This window comes from Zeus faber (assembly GCF_960531495.2).
Source record: "Zeus faber genome assembly, chromosome: 7".
Classification (NCBI taxonomy): Eukaryota; Metazoa; Chordata; class Actinopteri; order Zeiformes; family Zeidae; genus Zeus; species Zeus faber.
In genome coordinates, this window is record NC_137203.1 from 13,687,821 (window position 1) to 13,704,348 (window position 16,528).

General features: G+C 41.1%; 1 protein-coding gene across 1 annotated transcript in view; it reads right to left on the minus strand.

The window, feature by feature from the left end:
- The window catches only part of grid2 (glutamate receptor, ionotropic, delta 2), a gene marked incomplete at both ends in the record, with an annotated part of 557,550 nt that overhangs the window by 176,357 nt on the left and 364,665 nt on the right, over nt 1-16,528 (minus strand). The window contains 2 exon segments of the mRNA XM_080004041.1: nt 407-568; nt 10,244-10,417. Coding sequence (XP_079860167.1) covers nt 407-568; nt 10,244-10,417 — 336 coding nt within the window.

Consider the following 16,528-nt stretch of genomic DNA (forward strand, 5'->3'; position numbering starts at 1 on the left):
CACAGTGTAGTTGCGTCAGTATCATGTTGGCCCACCCGCCTTTTGCTATCATGTGAAGGTTGGCTGCGTGTGTATTTATTTCTTTTTTTTCTGAGACTGCAGGGCTTTGGGCTTGGAGTGTTTTCGCAGGTGGCAGTGCAGTATATAATATCTATAATCTAAAAGCGTCTATAGGCAAGTTTTTGTGCATGCATGCACACAGTATACACACATGTATGCATTTACAGTAAATATGTGTGTGTGTGTGTGTGTGTGTGTGTGTGTGTGTGTGTGTGTGTGTGTGTGTGTGTGTGTGTGTCTGTGTGTGTGTGTGTGTGTGTGTGTGTGTGTGTGTGTGTGTGTGTGTGCGTGCGTGTGTGCGTGCGTGCCTTTGTGTGCGTGTATTGTATGCATCCATTGGCCATACCTTTTTAACAGTGTCCAGCATGCTCTTCCCTCCCTGCCAGGGTTTGGAGTTCTTCCTTATACAGCTCAGACTGGCCATGCTGTGCCACTTCCTGTCCTCCAGTTTCCTGTGGAAGGTGTTGGCCAACAGAAGCACACTATCGTAGATGTAGCGGTTGGTGATCTACAGAGAAAGTGAAGACAGGGGACAAAGAATATTCAAGATGTTATTATTGGAAAACATTGACTTGCTTAAGATGCACAGTGTGGGATGTCCACACAGCTGTATGTCATTAGTGACTAGAAGTCCAACTGTGCAGCCCATGAGGCCGTCTTTGCTCTGTGAAATCTCTGGTATTTTCTAACCTAAGCCTTATTTTTCAATCACTGGGAATCAAACACAGCATCACTAAAGAAGGGTTGTGAGGGTACGGTTGTGATTACTCCATTATCTGGCAGTGAGGTTGAAGTTATTCTCCCAATAATCGTTCCATTTCAACTATTCTGATCCCAATCACTCAGGTTGATTTCCAACGATCGAAAAATAAGGTATAGTTTCCTTTAATGTGTTTTTGTTTTTGTATATTTTTACTTTAAGACTAAGATGAACACAGTGAAGGAGCATCCTTATTTAAAATTTACTGTTGTTGACATTTTAGTTATTATTTAAGGCAAAATGGCTAAAATGTTTTGATTTGTCTGCTTGCATATGTATACTGTATGCACAAAATTAAAAACACGTTGCACATACAGCAGATCTACAAAACTCAACAATGCAAGAATGCACAAAAAAATACAAGCAGACATATATACTGACACAAGCGTAAACATACACACAGATAAGCAGTGTCGACACTTTTGTAACGCTTTAAGGATGACATTCATTAGAGGAATAGATATGCCCTTGGCACCACAAAATGAAAAAAGGGATAGCAAACAGGGGAAAGACAGTTAGAAAACAGTTAATTGAGTGGGTGATCGATCACTGTGTGATTTCTTCAGCCTGCTGTGCTGATGTTAATGAAAAGATAATAAACAGACAAATATGGACACGAAGAGACATACACATAAACAAAGGTATCAAGGGCATACACTGGGCACACAAGATAAAGTAAGACGTGCAAAACCCAAAAGGAAATATTTAAAGATAGTTACACTATTGTTCCTGAACAGTGTTCCTGACGAACAGTAACACTGTTCATCAGACAAAAGCATCCACCGAACTAAGTGTGAACATAAAATAATACACAGGATCTGATGTTAAATTGCGAATGCTGATCATTTTATTCTACCATTTATTCCAATCATTTATTATTCTATTCTATTTAAAAAGATTAGGAATTACTGCCTTAAACTACTCCTACTGCCCCTGCATAGACTGGCCAATGGCTGCCATCCATCCCCGACCACCACCAACTACACCATACAGTACCCACTGGCTACCAACCATCCCCAACCACCACCAACTATACCATACAGGCCTACCCACTGGCACCATTAACCATTTTCTAATTGACCTGCTGATAAACGTTTCTAATTCTCCACCTCACTGAGAGCAATTTCATAAACCATAGGTCACAGGCACATTATGCACGATAACAATACAAACTGAAGGTACCACAATTAAAATGAGTCATTAGTCATTAGTGTCAATGCAGTCAATGCCTTGCACGATGATATTCCTCAACTGACAGCCTTGGTGGAACTGTACCACATACCTAGAGTCTTATAAGGTTTCTATATATAAACATAATTACTGCTTATCTTATTATCTTATTACAGCTACAGCTTATACCAAAACCTTTTCCATACCACCCAGCCCCTAATGATTAACCAACTCCTAAATTTGTTAGGTTTTGACCTTCATTCTTGCCAATTTCAAGTACTGAGTATACATATGTGACACACCACAGCAAAAGCCGCCATCTCGCGCATTTCTAAAATCGCCAGCAACAGCCAAATAACTTGAAAAAACCTTTCTTGAACAAAAATTAGATTTTTCCAGATTCGTGTTCCTTTGTGGTTTTTTTTTATCTCTCAACGTATTTTCAAAACCAAGTTTGAAAAATGTTAAACCGTGGAGTTAAATATTCCCGTTAGATTACATGGGGGAATGCAGTTCACTTACTGAGACGCAGAACAGCGCTGAACAAAGCCGATCGATCGTTTCCTTTAAAGCGAGCCTCCAGGTGAAGATCATTCATCATATTCCATGTGATGTGAAGTCACAATGTGAAACTGTTTTGATAGAATTCAACCTTTAATTCATACTAATCTTACACACACAAAGCCATTGGTGTGAAACAGCGAAGATACGCCCGTTGTTGGTACAACGGAAGAAGTTAATGACGTGATGAAGTCCGTGGAGGTTGGTGACAGAGTTTCAGATTTCAGATTTTCTGAGACTCATAATATTGAGTATGTACGTATATTCTTACTGTTAAATAAAAGCTTTTTTAAAAACTAAATTAGTTCTGTTGTTGAGCTGTTCGTGATTGGCCCATTCGGCATCATCTTAAGTAGCCATGAGGCTTTGTTTGTCCGCCAACCCCATTTGCATTCTGGGAGCTGGCTGAATGAACCTGGTGTGGGTAAAACTTTGGAGGTGATTATCTCAGAAACACGGTTTGCCACACCCTTGTCATTAACAAGTCATAGCTTTAAAGATAATTGCTTGATTTACACAAGTGACACCTTGTTTGGAAGCTCTGATTCTCCACTTCCAAATGATGTGAAAATTATCTCGAAAGCCATCAAATTACCCTAAAGTAGTAACCCTGTCAACCCTGAGTTGACAGTTTCACTGCTAAGAGGAACACCCTGCATTCCAAAGTTGCCCTTGTCAATAGAATACCACCATCATGATGTTCTTTTGAGCATTATTTTGTTTGGTAGAGATTGTGTTCTGTAAAGGCCGTGAGCTATATGTGAGTGACATTTTGATGCAAGAAATATGGATAAACAAAACAATTCCAACAATTGCACAATTCCAACGTGTCTCAATCCCACTTTCTGTCCTGCAGTATTTTAGGTTAAAAGGTGACTTTAAAGTTGTTGTTTTTTTTTGTTATTGGGGGTCCAGCCCATAGACCACGTCATGACCATGTCGAGTAGAATCCACTGAAATGTGCGACTGAGTGATATGTTTAAGATCTAGTGAGGCGTTGGAAAAATAGAAGCCGTGAAATGGTAATTAATCACAGAACTAACAGAACGTTTTTCGTGTTTCATGGTAGGGCTGGGTGAAAAAATGATCTTGGTAATTTTGATAAATTTATGAGATTTATTTTTCGATACGGTTGGATGGATTCTGTTTTCCTCTACCTGCAAATACGCAGCACAAACAGCCAATCAAACAGAGCAGAGAATTCGAATATTCAAAAAAATCAACTATTTGAATGCTGAAATTGCCATTGGATTGTGTATTTTTGTTTATAAATAAGTAATTCATTATAAATTATTAATATAAATTGGCTTACATTAACGGATCAATCCACATGTGATAATAAATACATATAATAATAATAAAGTTCAATATTAGTTAATCCAGTGTGTTGCACAGTGACATTTTTCGGTAACTGTGCAAAGTCCGCCAGCTCACCGGTGCATCTCCCTCTCCTCCAGCGGTTCACTGTGAGTAGAAGAGAAAGTGCGTCTTTGACCAGAATGTCCAGCAATTCCACTGATGTGGCGATGAAAGTGCAAAATAAAAAAGGCTCAACTCTACGGAAAGTCTTTTAGTGTAGAGGTTCCCAACCACCGACCATCGGACCGCATCGGGCCACGGACCATTTGGCAGTGGGCCGTGGGAACACAGGTGTGATGTTTTCAGGAGCGATCTGCAATCTGCACCGCAGCAGCTAGAAATTGAGTAAATTAAATACATGTAGAGTATTTATTTTATTTATGAGAAATTTTTATAAATTTGAATATTAAAAATAGCATACAAATTCGAATGGGATAATAGAGGAATATCTACAACCCTGATTAATGTATATATTATTTATTTCTCTTCTTAGTTTACATATATTTTATTTTATTTATTCAGTGTTTAAGGTAAAGCCACAATAATACACTTAAAACTGTAAATTGAGTATTATTATTATTATTATTATTCAATAATTATCGTGAAAATTATAGACATTGATAAATAAAAAAAAACATATTGTGATAACATTTTGAACCATTATCATCCAGCCCTATTTCATTGAAACAAAAATTATTGAAAATCGAATTCAAATGTAATTCTTGAATGAAAAGGCAAAAGGTGTTAAGTATTGACTAGTTCTTCCATAATCATTTTAACTTCAATGGAATGTTATAGTTCCATTGGTGTATTTGAGAATACACGACAAGTGGTTTAAGGATGTAGAAATTAACAATTAATCCAATAATCCTCTTTCCAAAATTGAAGAAGATCCAAAAACCACAAACAAAAGTAATGAATCTTTGAGCATTGGTAATATTGAAAATGCAGATTTAAGTTCAGAAGATGAAAATATTGATGAAACATTAACTGATAAACAACAACATTTTATGTTTATGGAACATGTTTCCAACCAGTTGATATTGTACAGGAAGTATTAGAGCAGCACTTTGATGACATGTTGTCTGTCGCTCCAGCAGAAGGTAACAACTCTGCACCGTTTCTGAAGATGAAACCAATGAGGCAAATTTCATAGTTCTTTTCCTAAACAACAGTGGGAACATTTCATACGTGTTGTCGTCTAAGTTTGATTCACACTGATATACATTTATATCAGGAGAGATTGATTAAACTTTACAAACTCACCAAATATTGAAGAACATAGGCATTACATTGAGAACACAGTCACCTTGTGACATCATAAACCAACGCCATATAAATCCATGGTTCGTCCCTGAATGGTAGTAAAAATCGAAAAATTTAACTCGCTCTACGTTGTGATTACCCCATTCTCGCTCACGCACAGAATCCGGGGAAGTGTAATACGTATCAAACAGGACTAAACTGGACCCCGTCTTCGAGTGTCTTCATTCAAACCACCCTTCAAGCAGATGTCAGGCCAAGTCTGACATTCCATTCTCACCTTGAAAATTGGGACGAGGGAAGAGAAAAAACATAATCTGGTATAAAATATATTTTAAAAAATGTCTTGTTTTCTTTCAATGTACCTTATGCTTCCTCCAAAATGTACTGGTTCTGCACTCACGAAAGTGTGTGTGTGTGTGTGTGTGTGTGTGTGTGTGTGTGTGTGTGTGTGTGTGTGTGTGTGTGTGTCTGTGTGTGCGTGTGAGCTGAGCTTCATCGAAGTGTGAAATTGGGCTTCTTCTGTACCTCACTCTCTGGCCACTGAGCTGATCTGTATCTAATATCTCTCTATCGCTTGCTCTCTCTCTCTCTGTCTTTTACTGTCTCTCTCGCTCTCTCTCTCTCTCTCTCTCTCTCTCTCTCTCCCCCTCCCTCTCTGTCTACCTTCAACACAAAGCCTAACAGTAGTACGTTAGTGTGTATGTGTTTCACATACACACTCACATACACATGACGTCAAGCTTTGATCACTCACAAAGTGATCATCTGTACCTAATTATTAAAACATTACCACCGTTGAATTTAGACACAACTGTATATTGTATTGTAGAATTGAGTATTGTCTTTATGATTGCATGATTACATGACACACAACATGAACCAGGGGCGGTTCTCGGCAAGGGCACGGGGCGCGGGCAATGCCCCACCAAATGCTCCAAAGCACTTTGTATCTGCTTGATAGACAGCAGGAAGTGATGCTGCGTTCCATGGAAAATCAGAAAACTGAAATTGGTGTCAGCAGTCCCCATGTCAACATAAGATCAAATCTGCAGAGTAACATACAGTAAATAATAATCTATAGAAAGGGAATGCTGTTCACCGTTCACAATGAAAGCAGTCTAGAACCCGACCTGACATGAACACAGTTCACTACAACTGGGTAGACATAAATCTACATATTAATGTGAGTTTATGCCTCAACATGAAACGACACATGATGTTTTCATCAATGGGTCAGCTTGTTACTTGGGATGGAGTACCAACCGCAACAACTGTACTGAGGCTAGATTCTTGAACTTCTTATGAAACGGCCCATCACCTGTGGATTTCATGTGTATTTCCTGTGTATTTCCTGTGTATTTGATGCGCATTTCATGTGTATTTCCTGTGTATTTCATGCGTATTTCTTGTGTATTTCATGTGTATTTCATATATATTTCCTGTGTACTTAATGTGTATTTTAAGTGTATTTTCCCTTGGGAAACTACTTGTCTAATAACTAATCTAGTAAGATAAGCATAAGGAGTGTCATCAAAATGTAAATGTGAGTTTGAGAAGCTACATGATTCTACTTGATGCTACAACTCAGACTAGGGACTTCTGACACTGTTACCAATGCAAACTATTACTGTCATTAATCAACTGTGTTAATATTTTGCACCCGCAATGCTCTTCTTCAGTCCTCTATTAATATCATATCTGGAATTGATTCATGTGTTTTGAACTTGAAGTGTGTGTAGATCTATCTCCATGATGTGACTTAGAATACCAAAAATAAATACCAAAAAGTTAATTCCAAGAAGTTCCTTATGATAAATGAATTGTTACGACATTATATGACATTATATTCTATGTTTGATTCATGTCGTGTCCACCGGGACATGACAGAGCGCATTAATTAAACACTTTACAATGAAGGTGAAGAAAAGAAATCAGAAATGAACTGTCAGGGCGCGGAAAAAAAAAGATAGAGAAGATATGCACAAAAACATAAAAAGCCCATTTTAATTTCCACATTACTTCCAACTTTCATAAAATATGTTCCTCTAGGGTGTTCTCCATCCACATAAATCAACAATACATTAATTCAATTTCCCCTCTTTCGATCTTGACACATAAATAAGCGCGTGTTGGTTCCACTCTTTCCTCTCGGCCGCACTTGATGGCAGCTTGATGATGCACATTCGCAGAAGGAGAATAATTGCGTACATGGTATCATCACCCTTGGGGACACATTTAAAAGCAAAAACACATAAGTAAAAAGAGTGTCAAAGGAGGGGGGGGGGGAGCCCTCCATAATTTCTTTTTTTTTTTCCCATGATAAAATGGTAGATAAAATGTGTGGTCTTGGTTAAATGCACTCAGGGACGTGGCTCTAATTTTCTAAAGCAAATAATCATGTTTTGTGTAGAAAGCCGGAGGGGCTGCGGCGGTGCCAACGTCAAATCAACAATCTTTGCATAATTACAAGCTAGTGCGCAGAGAGGCGTGTCAGAACGCTGAAACTGGTACAGTCATAACCTAAATTCTTAGAGGCATTCCAGTTATTACATTTTTTTTTTTTCTCAATAGGAAGCCCGGAGTCGTTTGAAAATGCTTAACCAGAGCCTTGAGTGCGGCTATGAAATGAAAAGCAGACGACGTTTCAGGTGGAAGATTTCCCAAGGTCACTCTCGTGTATGTATACTATATTTCTATATGCAGAGTGGTAATGGCCAAATATGTGCTGGACGTAAAGTACTTCAGGACCACATTTTACTCCTGCAACTGTGTGCCTCCAATAGAGTCGGGCAAGTTCGTTATTTGGAACATTTTGGGGTGACTTTGTAGGTTTAATGCAACCTTATGAAGATGCCGTGTTGCACAAAAATCCAATTTGTGTGGAGTAAATGTAAGCTGTACTTTGTACTGTGTGGTATGTGTACTGTATAGTAGGTGCTAGAGTGTGCAAATGGGTTCGCAGAGCTTTGAGTTCTCGAATGCATGTGTTTGGTTTGGAAATTGACAGATAACGTCATTAGCTAAATTAAAAGGTTGTTTTAATATTCTCTGACCTCCTTCACAGACACACGCCCTCCCACAACCTCAGATCCGCGGACGCAAACCTCCTGACTCCGTCCACCATGACCAACCGCTATAAAGTAACTGTGATGACCAGGCCATCTCCATTGCTACCCCTCCCTCCGGATCTCCAAAACACTTCCTGAATCCCATTTAATGTCTGAAATTCTCCTACCTTTTCTCCCACTTTTATGTCTTATATTTGTTTTGTATTCTTCTGCCACTTTTTCACGTAATCTTGTTTTTGATGTAAAGTGTCTTTGAGTACCCTGAAAAGTGCTATACAAATAAAATGTATTATTATGTTATTATAAATTTGGTGGTATTTGAATTTTTGAAGGTGAAGAATCCGAGCTTCAAAACAAGGTGTCACTTGTGCGAATCAAGCAAATATTTTTCGTAGAGTGTGGCAAACTGTTTTTCTAAAATAATCCCCCTCAAAGTTTTCCCCCACACTTGGCTACATTCAGCCAGCTCCCAGAATGCAAATAGTGGAGGACCAACAAAGCCGCATGACTACTTGTCACATGGCCGCTTGAGACCCTGCTGAATGGGGACCTGTCACCCTGCTGAATGGGGAAAGCTTGGCATTGTTCTTGTGTTTTGAGGGAATGTTGGACAGTGTCATCGACACACATCGTTTTTTAAAAAGGCTTTTATTTAACAGTAAGAATATACATGTTCTATAAAAGTGGAATTATTTAGGACTTTAAAAGTGCGGACAGCACGACAAAATGTAAAGTCTATCAATTATATGAGTCTCTGTATATCAACCTCGGTGTATCATATAATACATAAATGTGCGTATGCAAAATATCTTCAAAGTTCTTGGAGTTATTAAGTGGGCTAACCCCACCCCTAGCCCAGCTACACTCTGAGAGCCTGTTCTTTTCGTCCCTGGCTGCATTTTCAGGTAAATTTGAGAATCTTGTCCATTGCTACTTTATAATCTGCATCACCAAATATTCAGTTTCATCGTCACATTCAGGTTGAAATCTGTTGCTTGAAAAGTTCTCCAAGTCTGGGCATGCTTCGGATTCAGCATCGCTGTTGTAGAACTGACTATCATCACGGAAAATGAGGTCCCGTACGCGCTGCTTACACTGACTTGGATCTATTGCACTGGTGAAATTAAGGTCGGCGATATGATTTAGATCTCCCTCCACCCGCTTCTGGCAATCCATAACAACACAGAGATGAAAGTTTCACAGACAAGGATCCTGGTCTTGTTTACGGAAGTGACGTCGGCATTACTTCTTCGTTGGTATACGCCCCCTACACAATAATGTAGTATGATTTAAAGATTGAAGTCTATCAAAAGGGTTTCACATTGTGACCTCACATCACATGGAATATGGAGGAATTATCTTCACCTGGACGGTTGCTTTACAGGAAACAATCGACTGGCTTTGTTCGGCGCTATTCAGCGTCTCAGTAAGTGAACTGTGTTTTCCCATGTAATCTAATGGGAATATTTAACTCCACGGTTTAACATTTTTCTACTATTTATAAATCAAACTCGGTTTTGAAAATACGTTGAGAGATAAAGAAAACACAAAGGAACACAAGTCTGGAAAAATCAAATTTTCCTTCTAGAAAGGTATTTTCGACTTATTTGGCTGCTCCTAGCAATTTTAGAAATGCGCGAGATAGCGGGTTTTGCTGTGGTGGGTCACATATCTGAATGTACCAAGAAATGTCTGATTTGACTGTAGTGAAGTTTACTTAAAAATAAATATATAGAAATAGAAATGAAATATAAATAATAAATAAGTTATAATAATAATAATAATAATAATAATAATAATAATAATAATAATAATAATTATTATTATTATTATTATTATTATTATTATTATTATTATTATCATCATTATTATTATTATTATTATTATTATTACTATTATTATTATTACTATTATTATTATTATTATTATTATTCATTATAAACAATTACATAAGTATACAAATAAACAAACAAACAACCAGCTAGATGCTTTCTCTGACCTCCAGCTGCTGGGACCTGGGGTTCTTGGGGTCGCACAGCGAGGTGTTGATGCGGTGGTTGTGCTTGACGCAGCGCTGCGTGTTGTTATGCGGCATGGGGAAGGTCTGGCGGACCAGTGTCAGCCGGCCGATCGACTTCATCACCAGCTCCTGCAAGTCGTAGTCGGAGATCTCCTGCGAGGGATGGGGGAAGGACAAGAAGGGGGTCGAGGAAGGGAAATACACAATGGAAATGGAGGAGGAGAGAGAGACATCGTCAATTGAACTCCTTACTTTCTGTTGTCTCGAGAATGCCCTTTTTAAATTCATGTTTTTATTTCCATTCCACGAAAGATCTTCTCTTTCCCTGCCTTGTTTTGGATGTTCTACCTCTCCCTCCACGGTCCCAAAGTGCAGTGAAACCCATTCTCATCAGCTCCAAAAAGCAGCTGTTATTAGACATGAAGGGTAGACGCACACAGACAGACGGAGAGAAAAGGGAGAATATTCAGTGCCTGTTTGTTTATTGTATGTGTTTGACTATGTTTGTGCATATGAGCACGCGGTATAACTGCTGTGTGTCTGTTTGAGTGTGTTCGTGTGTGCGTGTGTGTGTGTGTGTGTGTATGTGTGTGTGTGTGTGTGTGTGTGTGTGTGAGTTTGCGTCTGTCTGTTTACGCCCGCCCCATGTGTCCTTGCAAAACCTTGGGGGAGGAATCACTGCTAATTTTAGCCACAGTACTCTCTCTCTCCCTCTCTCCCTCCATCCATGGATAGAGGGAATGGGAGGAGAGAGGGAAAAGGTGGAGAGGGTCATGTGGTGATAAGATGAGAACTGACATTTATCGTCCCTGGTGGAGGTAATGCTGCCACCAATCGAGACTTACGCTGCGCATGTGTGTGTGTGTTTATGTGTGTGTGCATGTGTCTGTTTGTGTATATGTGTGCACACACACTCATCATTCATTAGCAATCATCTGTAAATGCATGCAAACATAATTTGCATCTGTGTGTGTGTGTGTGTGTGTATGCGTGTGTGTGTGTGTGTGTGTGTGTATGTAGTTCTAAAGATGTTGATGTTAGGGAAAATGAAAAGGCACACCCTTTCATCGATTGTTTGTTCCGAAATGTCAGCCCTGACACCATCAAGCGAAAGACAACAATGAAAACTTTGTACAAAAGTCGCTGAACGATTTTGAAATATCAAAATAACAGCTTTTAGGAGCCGAAACTAAATGATGCGGAGCTTGCCGAGCTAGTCTTGTCAGACTATCGGACGGCACCACATACTTCTGAGCCCATATTTGGACGTACTATTGAAGCAGCCAAACCTGCTTTGTTGCGTGCTTTGCGGCGTTGCTGCGCTCCCTCCACCTCCTCCGCCTCCCGCTGTTGGGCTTTACTCTTCTATCCAATGCGGGGGATTCGAGCTCGTCACTCCTAAATTTCAAGCTGACTCAGGGCTTGAACTTGAACTTAGACTATGTCTATGTTTACTGTTATACCTCGTCGGGAGTGATTAGCAGTAGAGCCGAGACGCACAAATTCAAATTCAATGCAAAATAAATAAAGATCATTTTTAAGGTCACTCTAAGAGTGGTCCGTCAGAATTAAAATTCACAAAGGATACTGAAAAAATAGTGTGAAGACCAGAACCTTTAACCTTTATTTAATTAGCAATCTTTAATTAACAACAACTTGAATATTCTGATTTAATCTGGGTGTGTGTCTGACTTTTTTAAGCTTCGATAGGCTGAGTAGAGAGGTACTGTGCTTCTTAAGAGGTGAGATGACTCATATATACGGAATATATCTATCCACACACACTAAGTAAGCTGATAGATGGTTCATCCAGCATAAAACGATGTTGGACTCTTCAGACCAAAGCAATCAATACTCCCCAAACCTCCAGCAGCTAAAAATAAATGTACCTGAAACGAGAGGCGTGACAGAGTTACAAATGCCATTTTCCAGTGTTTGATAATTCAAGCAACTGAGTTTTTTTCAGCACTTATATTTATACCTCCGTATGCATTGCAAGCTCCTTGAAAGAAAACAACAAAAACATCTTCTCCAATGTCCAAATTCTACACGCTCCAAACACGCTGAGATGTTTGCACCATGGCAAAAGATGCTCAAGCGGCTGTCCTCATGGAAAAAAATAACAACAAAAAAAAAAAACAGAAACCCTAAAGGGGATTGAGTTACAAAGCTTGAGAAGAACAAGATGCAAGACGGACAGAAAATGCTGAAAATGGCTAAAAAGGCAGCGCTACAGCTCAGCCAAAACAGAATTAAGATTCACAGCGGGCAGTCAAGGGCAAGCGAAGAACAAACGCTGGCGTGGAGGAATTATCCGGAGTACGAGACTGAAAAGATCAGCCTTGCAACACAAATATGGATGGACACACACACACACACACACACTGTACACACACATAAACACACCTTGAGAATTACCCCACAAAAGAACTACATTTCTTTATACTTTCTCTCTGTGTCTTAGTGAGGGTGAGTCAGGCGTCACCCAGTGAGACTTTCCGTGGTGGAGTTTCTCTCAAAGCTGTTAGCCTTTGCAACTCACACAGACGGACACACACGCACGCACGCACACAAACACACACACACACACACACACACACACACACACACACACACACACACACACACACACACACACACACACACACACACACACACACACACACACACACACACACACACACACACACACACAGCACAGAGTTGACATTCAACTCATGGGATCAGCGAGTTTTCTCTCATTCCTCGTACATTTCACCTCAGCTCCCAGGGCCTGCTACTGTCAGCTTGAACCCAGGTCCCGTTCATTCAGGGTAAGACACTCGAATATGATATCACCAAACAGTGTGAAAATCCTTCGGACAACTGTACGTGCTGGTACTGAGAGATTTTGGGTCTGTAGTTCTTCTGTGAAAAGAGTATTTTGTCTTGAGATGTGTCACAGATCAGTGGTGTCAGGGTGTGCTAAGTGGGCGGTATCTTGCAAGTGAGTTAACCTACCTATTAAATGACCCATAATGATAGATATGTGCAACACTGGATATACAACTCAAAACAATGAAGGGGTGAGGCCTAAAAAATACAAAAAAAGGATATTACATTGTGGTGGATGGGGTGGCTTGAGCAGCCACCCCTGATCCTCGTTGGTTGGGCTAACGGGCATCGGGTTTAAAAACTCCGTCCACACACTCAAGTCAAGGTAGGAGCCCTGTGTCAATCGGCCACAGTGGGTGCTGGGGCCGCTCGTTAGACCGCTGGCGGCTCCAGGGCATCTTCGGACGGCCCTTCTGCGTCCCCGTGCCGGAAAGTCCCTGCTCAGGTGCCCACTTGGGTAGCGTGTGCCGGGACCTCCAGCACAGAGACACAGACGATGGGGGGGTTGATAACGCCAGTTTATTGGAGAGGTGAGTCTCGGTGGAATTAGCCAGGAGCAGACGGAACATGTCATGACACAGGGCTCTTATCTTGAGTGTGTGGACGGGGTTTTTAAACCTGACGCTCGTTAGCCAACGACCATCAGATGTGGCTGCTCAAGCAAAATCCCATCCACCACACATGAACTACATCAACATTGCCATCAATGACTGCACTGCAAGCTAACTGAGCTAACACCAGTTTGGGGTTCAGGGGGTGACGCTTGGGTGATGATTGACAGGTCTGGGGTGACGAGTGTTTCCTCCAAAACAGAGAGTCCTGAAAGGACTGACCGTTTTGAGTAGGGATGAGAAGTTCGGCTCCTTTTGGAGATTGGGTTTCTTGATGAGTGACTCAGTAATCGTTCAATTTTTCCGATTCTTGGTTCGTTCGGTACAGCCGGCGCAACGCGCGGTGAGCGAGGGAGGACTTCCTCGAAGAACGAGAGTCAGAAGAGTCGGTTTGGCTCTGAGTAGTGAATGTATTTCTCACAAGAATCATTTCATTCTGTCTAAATGAGTTACAGTGGTGGAATGCAAAGTGTCAATCGGTAACATTAGATATGAATTATGCCCACTCACTGAGCTTGTTGGGCTGCGGTGCTTAAAGTGCAGGCGCGACTCCTGAATGACTGCTCTTCTCATTCACAAATCGATTTTTGAGAGTCATGGATGCCGGTGTGTCTGTCAGCTGTTACAGAGTCGTTAACAACACAAACTGAACGACTACTATGTTATTTAAGTTATTTTAAGATGTGTCCGCGACGACCGTCTCGTTTGCGAGTCTTCCATCACTAGTTCTGGGAGCTTGAGATCTCAGCAGCCGTTATGGGAGCAGTGGATCGACTGCCATTGGACACAACGGTCAGTAACAACACTAACTAACATTAAATGTCGTTTTTTGCAGGGACTCAACCATTTAAAATTTGGATAATTTCTGCCAGGATTTCGACAAATTTAAATCCTCAAGCCATGCCTTCTTGATCCCCCGAAGGATCCCAAAGCAGAGTTGGATGTTCGAGCACCAAATCATCATGGAATCCAGACAGTGGTGAAGTGTCAAGCCGAAGATGAGAACCGTCGCTGTGGAGGAGCGATAACATACATCATCCTTGGGTAAAACTATGTTTTTGGAGGTTTTTTACAACTGAATAATCATAACGTTTCGTTGACTTCCTGATCAACCTCACCCTCATTCACCCTCGGTCCTCCCCTCCCGCCCTTCCTCCCTCGTTCATTCCATATCTAAGAGCACCAAACCCTGGCATTAAGCTCTCTATTCACAAATTGTGCGTGAAAGTCAAAAAGACATTTCCCCGGCCTCGTCTCTTTTAAGCAACCCCTCCTCCTCCTCCTCCTTTTCTCCTTTGCTTCTTCGCTTCCCCTTGGAGACGCTAAATCCCTCCTCCTCTCTCTCTCTCGTCTTATCTGCAGATGAGGGTGAGAAGAGATCTTTGCGTATTCTCTGACCCTTCTCACCCCAAACTCCCGGTTCTTCTCCCTCCATTCTTCTTCCTCCTCTTCCTCTTCTTCTTCTCCAAATCCCTCCATCGCACGATTAGGTAAAAAGAAAAGGAAAAGAAAATAGACAAAATGCAAGCAAAACAAATCCAAAGACGGCCTGTTCTGTCATCTTATCTGTCCTTTTCTCGCTGCCCTCCTCTGAAAATCTCTTAATTTCCTTAAAGAACTTCAATGAAATTGCTCTTTTGTTCGCTCGGTTCCCTCTCTCGCTTTCTGTCTCTCTATCTCTCCCCCCCCCTCTCTTTTGTTTTCCATCCCGCCGCTCTCCCTCCGTCTTTCCATCAGGACGGAGGGGAAGCAGACATCTGGTCAGCCATGACCCTTCATTTTAATTTATTTTTCAAGTGGCATCATTCTCTCTGCCATGTGCCACTGCCCATTAACATCACCACGCTGGCAATGACAACCTCAGAGAGAGAGAGGGAGGGAGGGGGGGAGAGAGGGAGAAAGAGGACAGCAAGAAGACAGGATGGGGTGGAAGAGAGGGACAGGGAGGACTGGGTTCTATTTGTCCTAAAACTAGATTATTATCAGATGAGGAGAAGAAAGAACAGACATGGAAGTCAATGGTGGAAAGTAAGCAAAGCGGCTTTCATACATGAACTCCAGACAGCGTCCAGATAATAAGGTCCAGACATTGTCTGGAGTTGCCCTTTCACAAATGTGGCACATAACAGGAGATTGTCCGTGTCATATGCGTTTACGCCTACTGGAAATACTATGTTTGGTTTAGGCGAGGGGAGGAGCCTGGGTAGAGCGTGCAGGAGACGGGACGTGACACAATGACCCATGCCGCTACAGAGTTTTACAGCACACCCAAGATGGCTACTGAGGCAACTTATCAGTAATTGTCACTTTTCTTGCATTGATACTCCCTTTATTTGGATGTATCCGCAATACAAACAAAATGGTAGAAAGGAATATAAAGGAAAGCAGAAAGGAGTACGAAGCAGCTACGCTCCGTGCATGAGGATCTGTACGAAGGTAAATGACCCTTCTTCACCCTCTGTGAGTGGGCGTGTAGATGAGGCCAACATGCAACACACCTGCTTCTCCGGACCATTACCTGCTCTGTTCACACATACCGCTCAATCGGACGTTACGCAGACGTTGTACTAGTGTGTTGGCTAGGTTTAAGTCTGGTTAATGTCCGGTCCAAATGATTTGGATGCGTTCACACATACAGCTCCTCCGGGTAATGTCCGGATCATTTCAGGGTTGCAGTGCATGTGTGAAAGCAGCTTAAGTAACTTAATACTTTGTCACACTACTTAAGTACATTTTCTGTAATTTTCTGTACTGTTTTCAGTTTCAGTGGCTTCCGTCT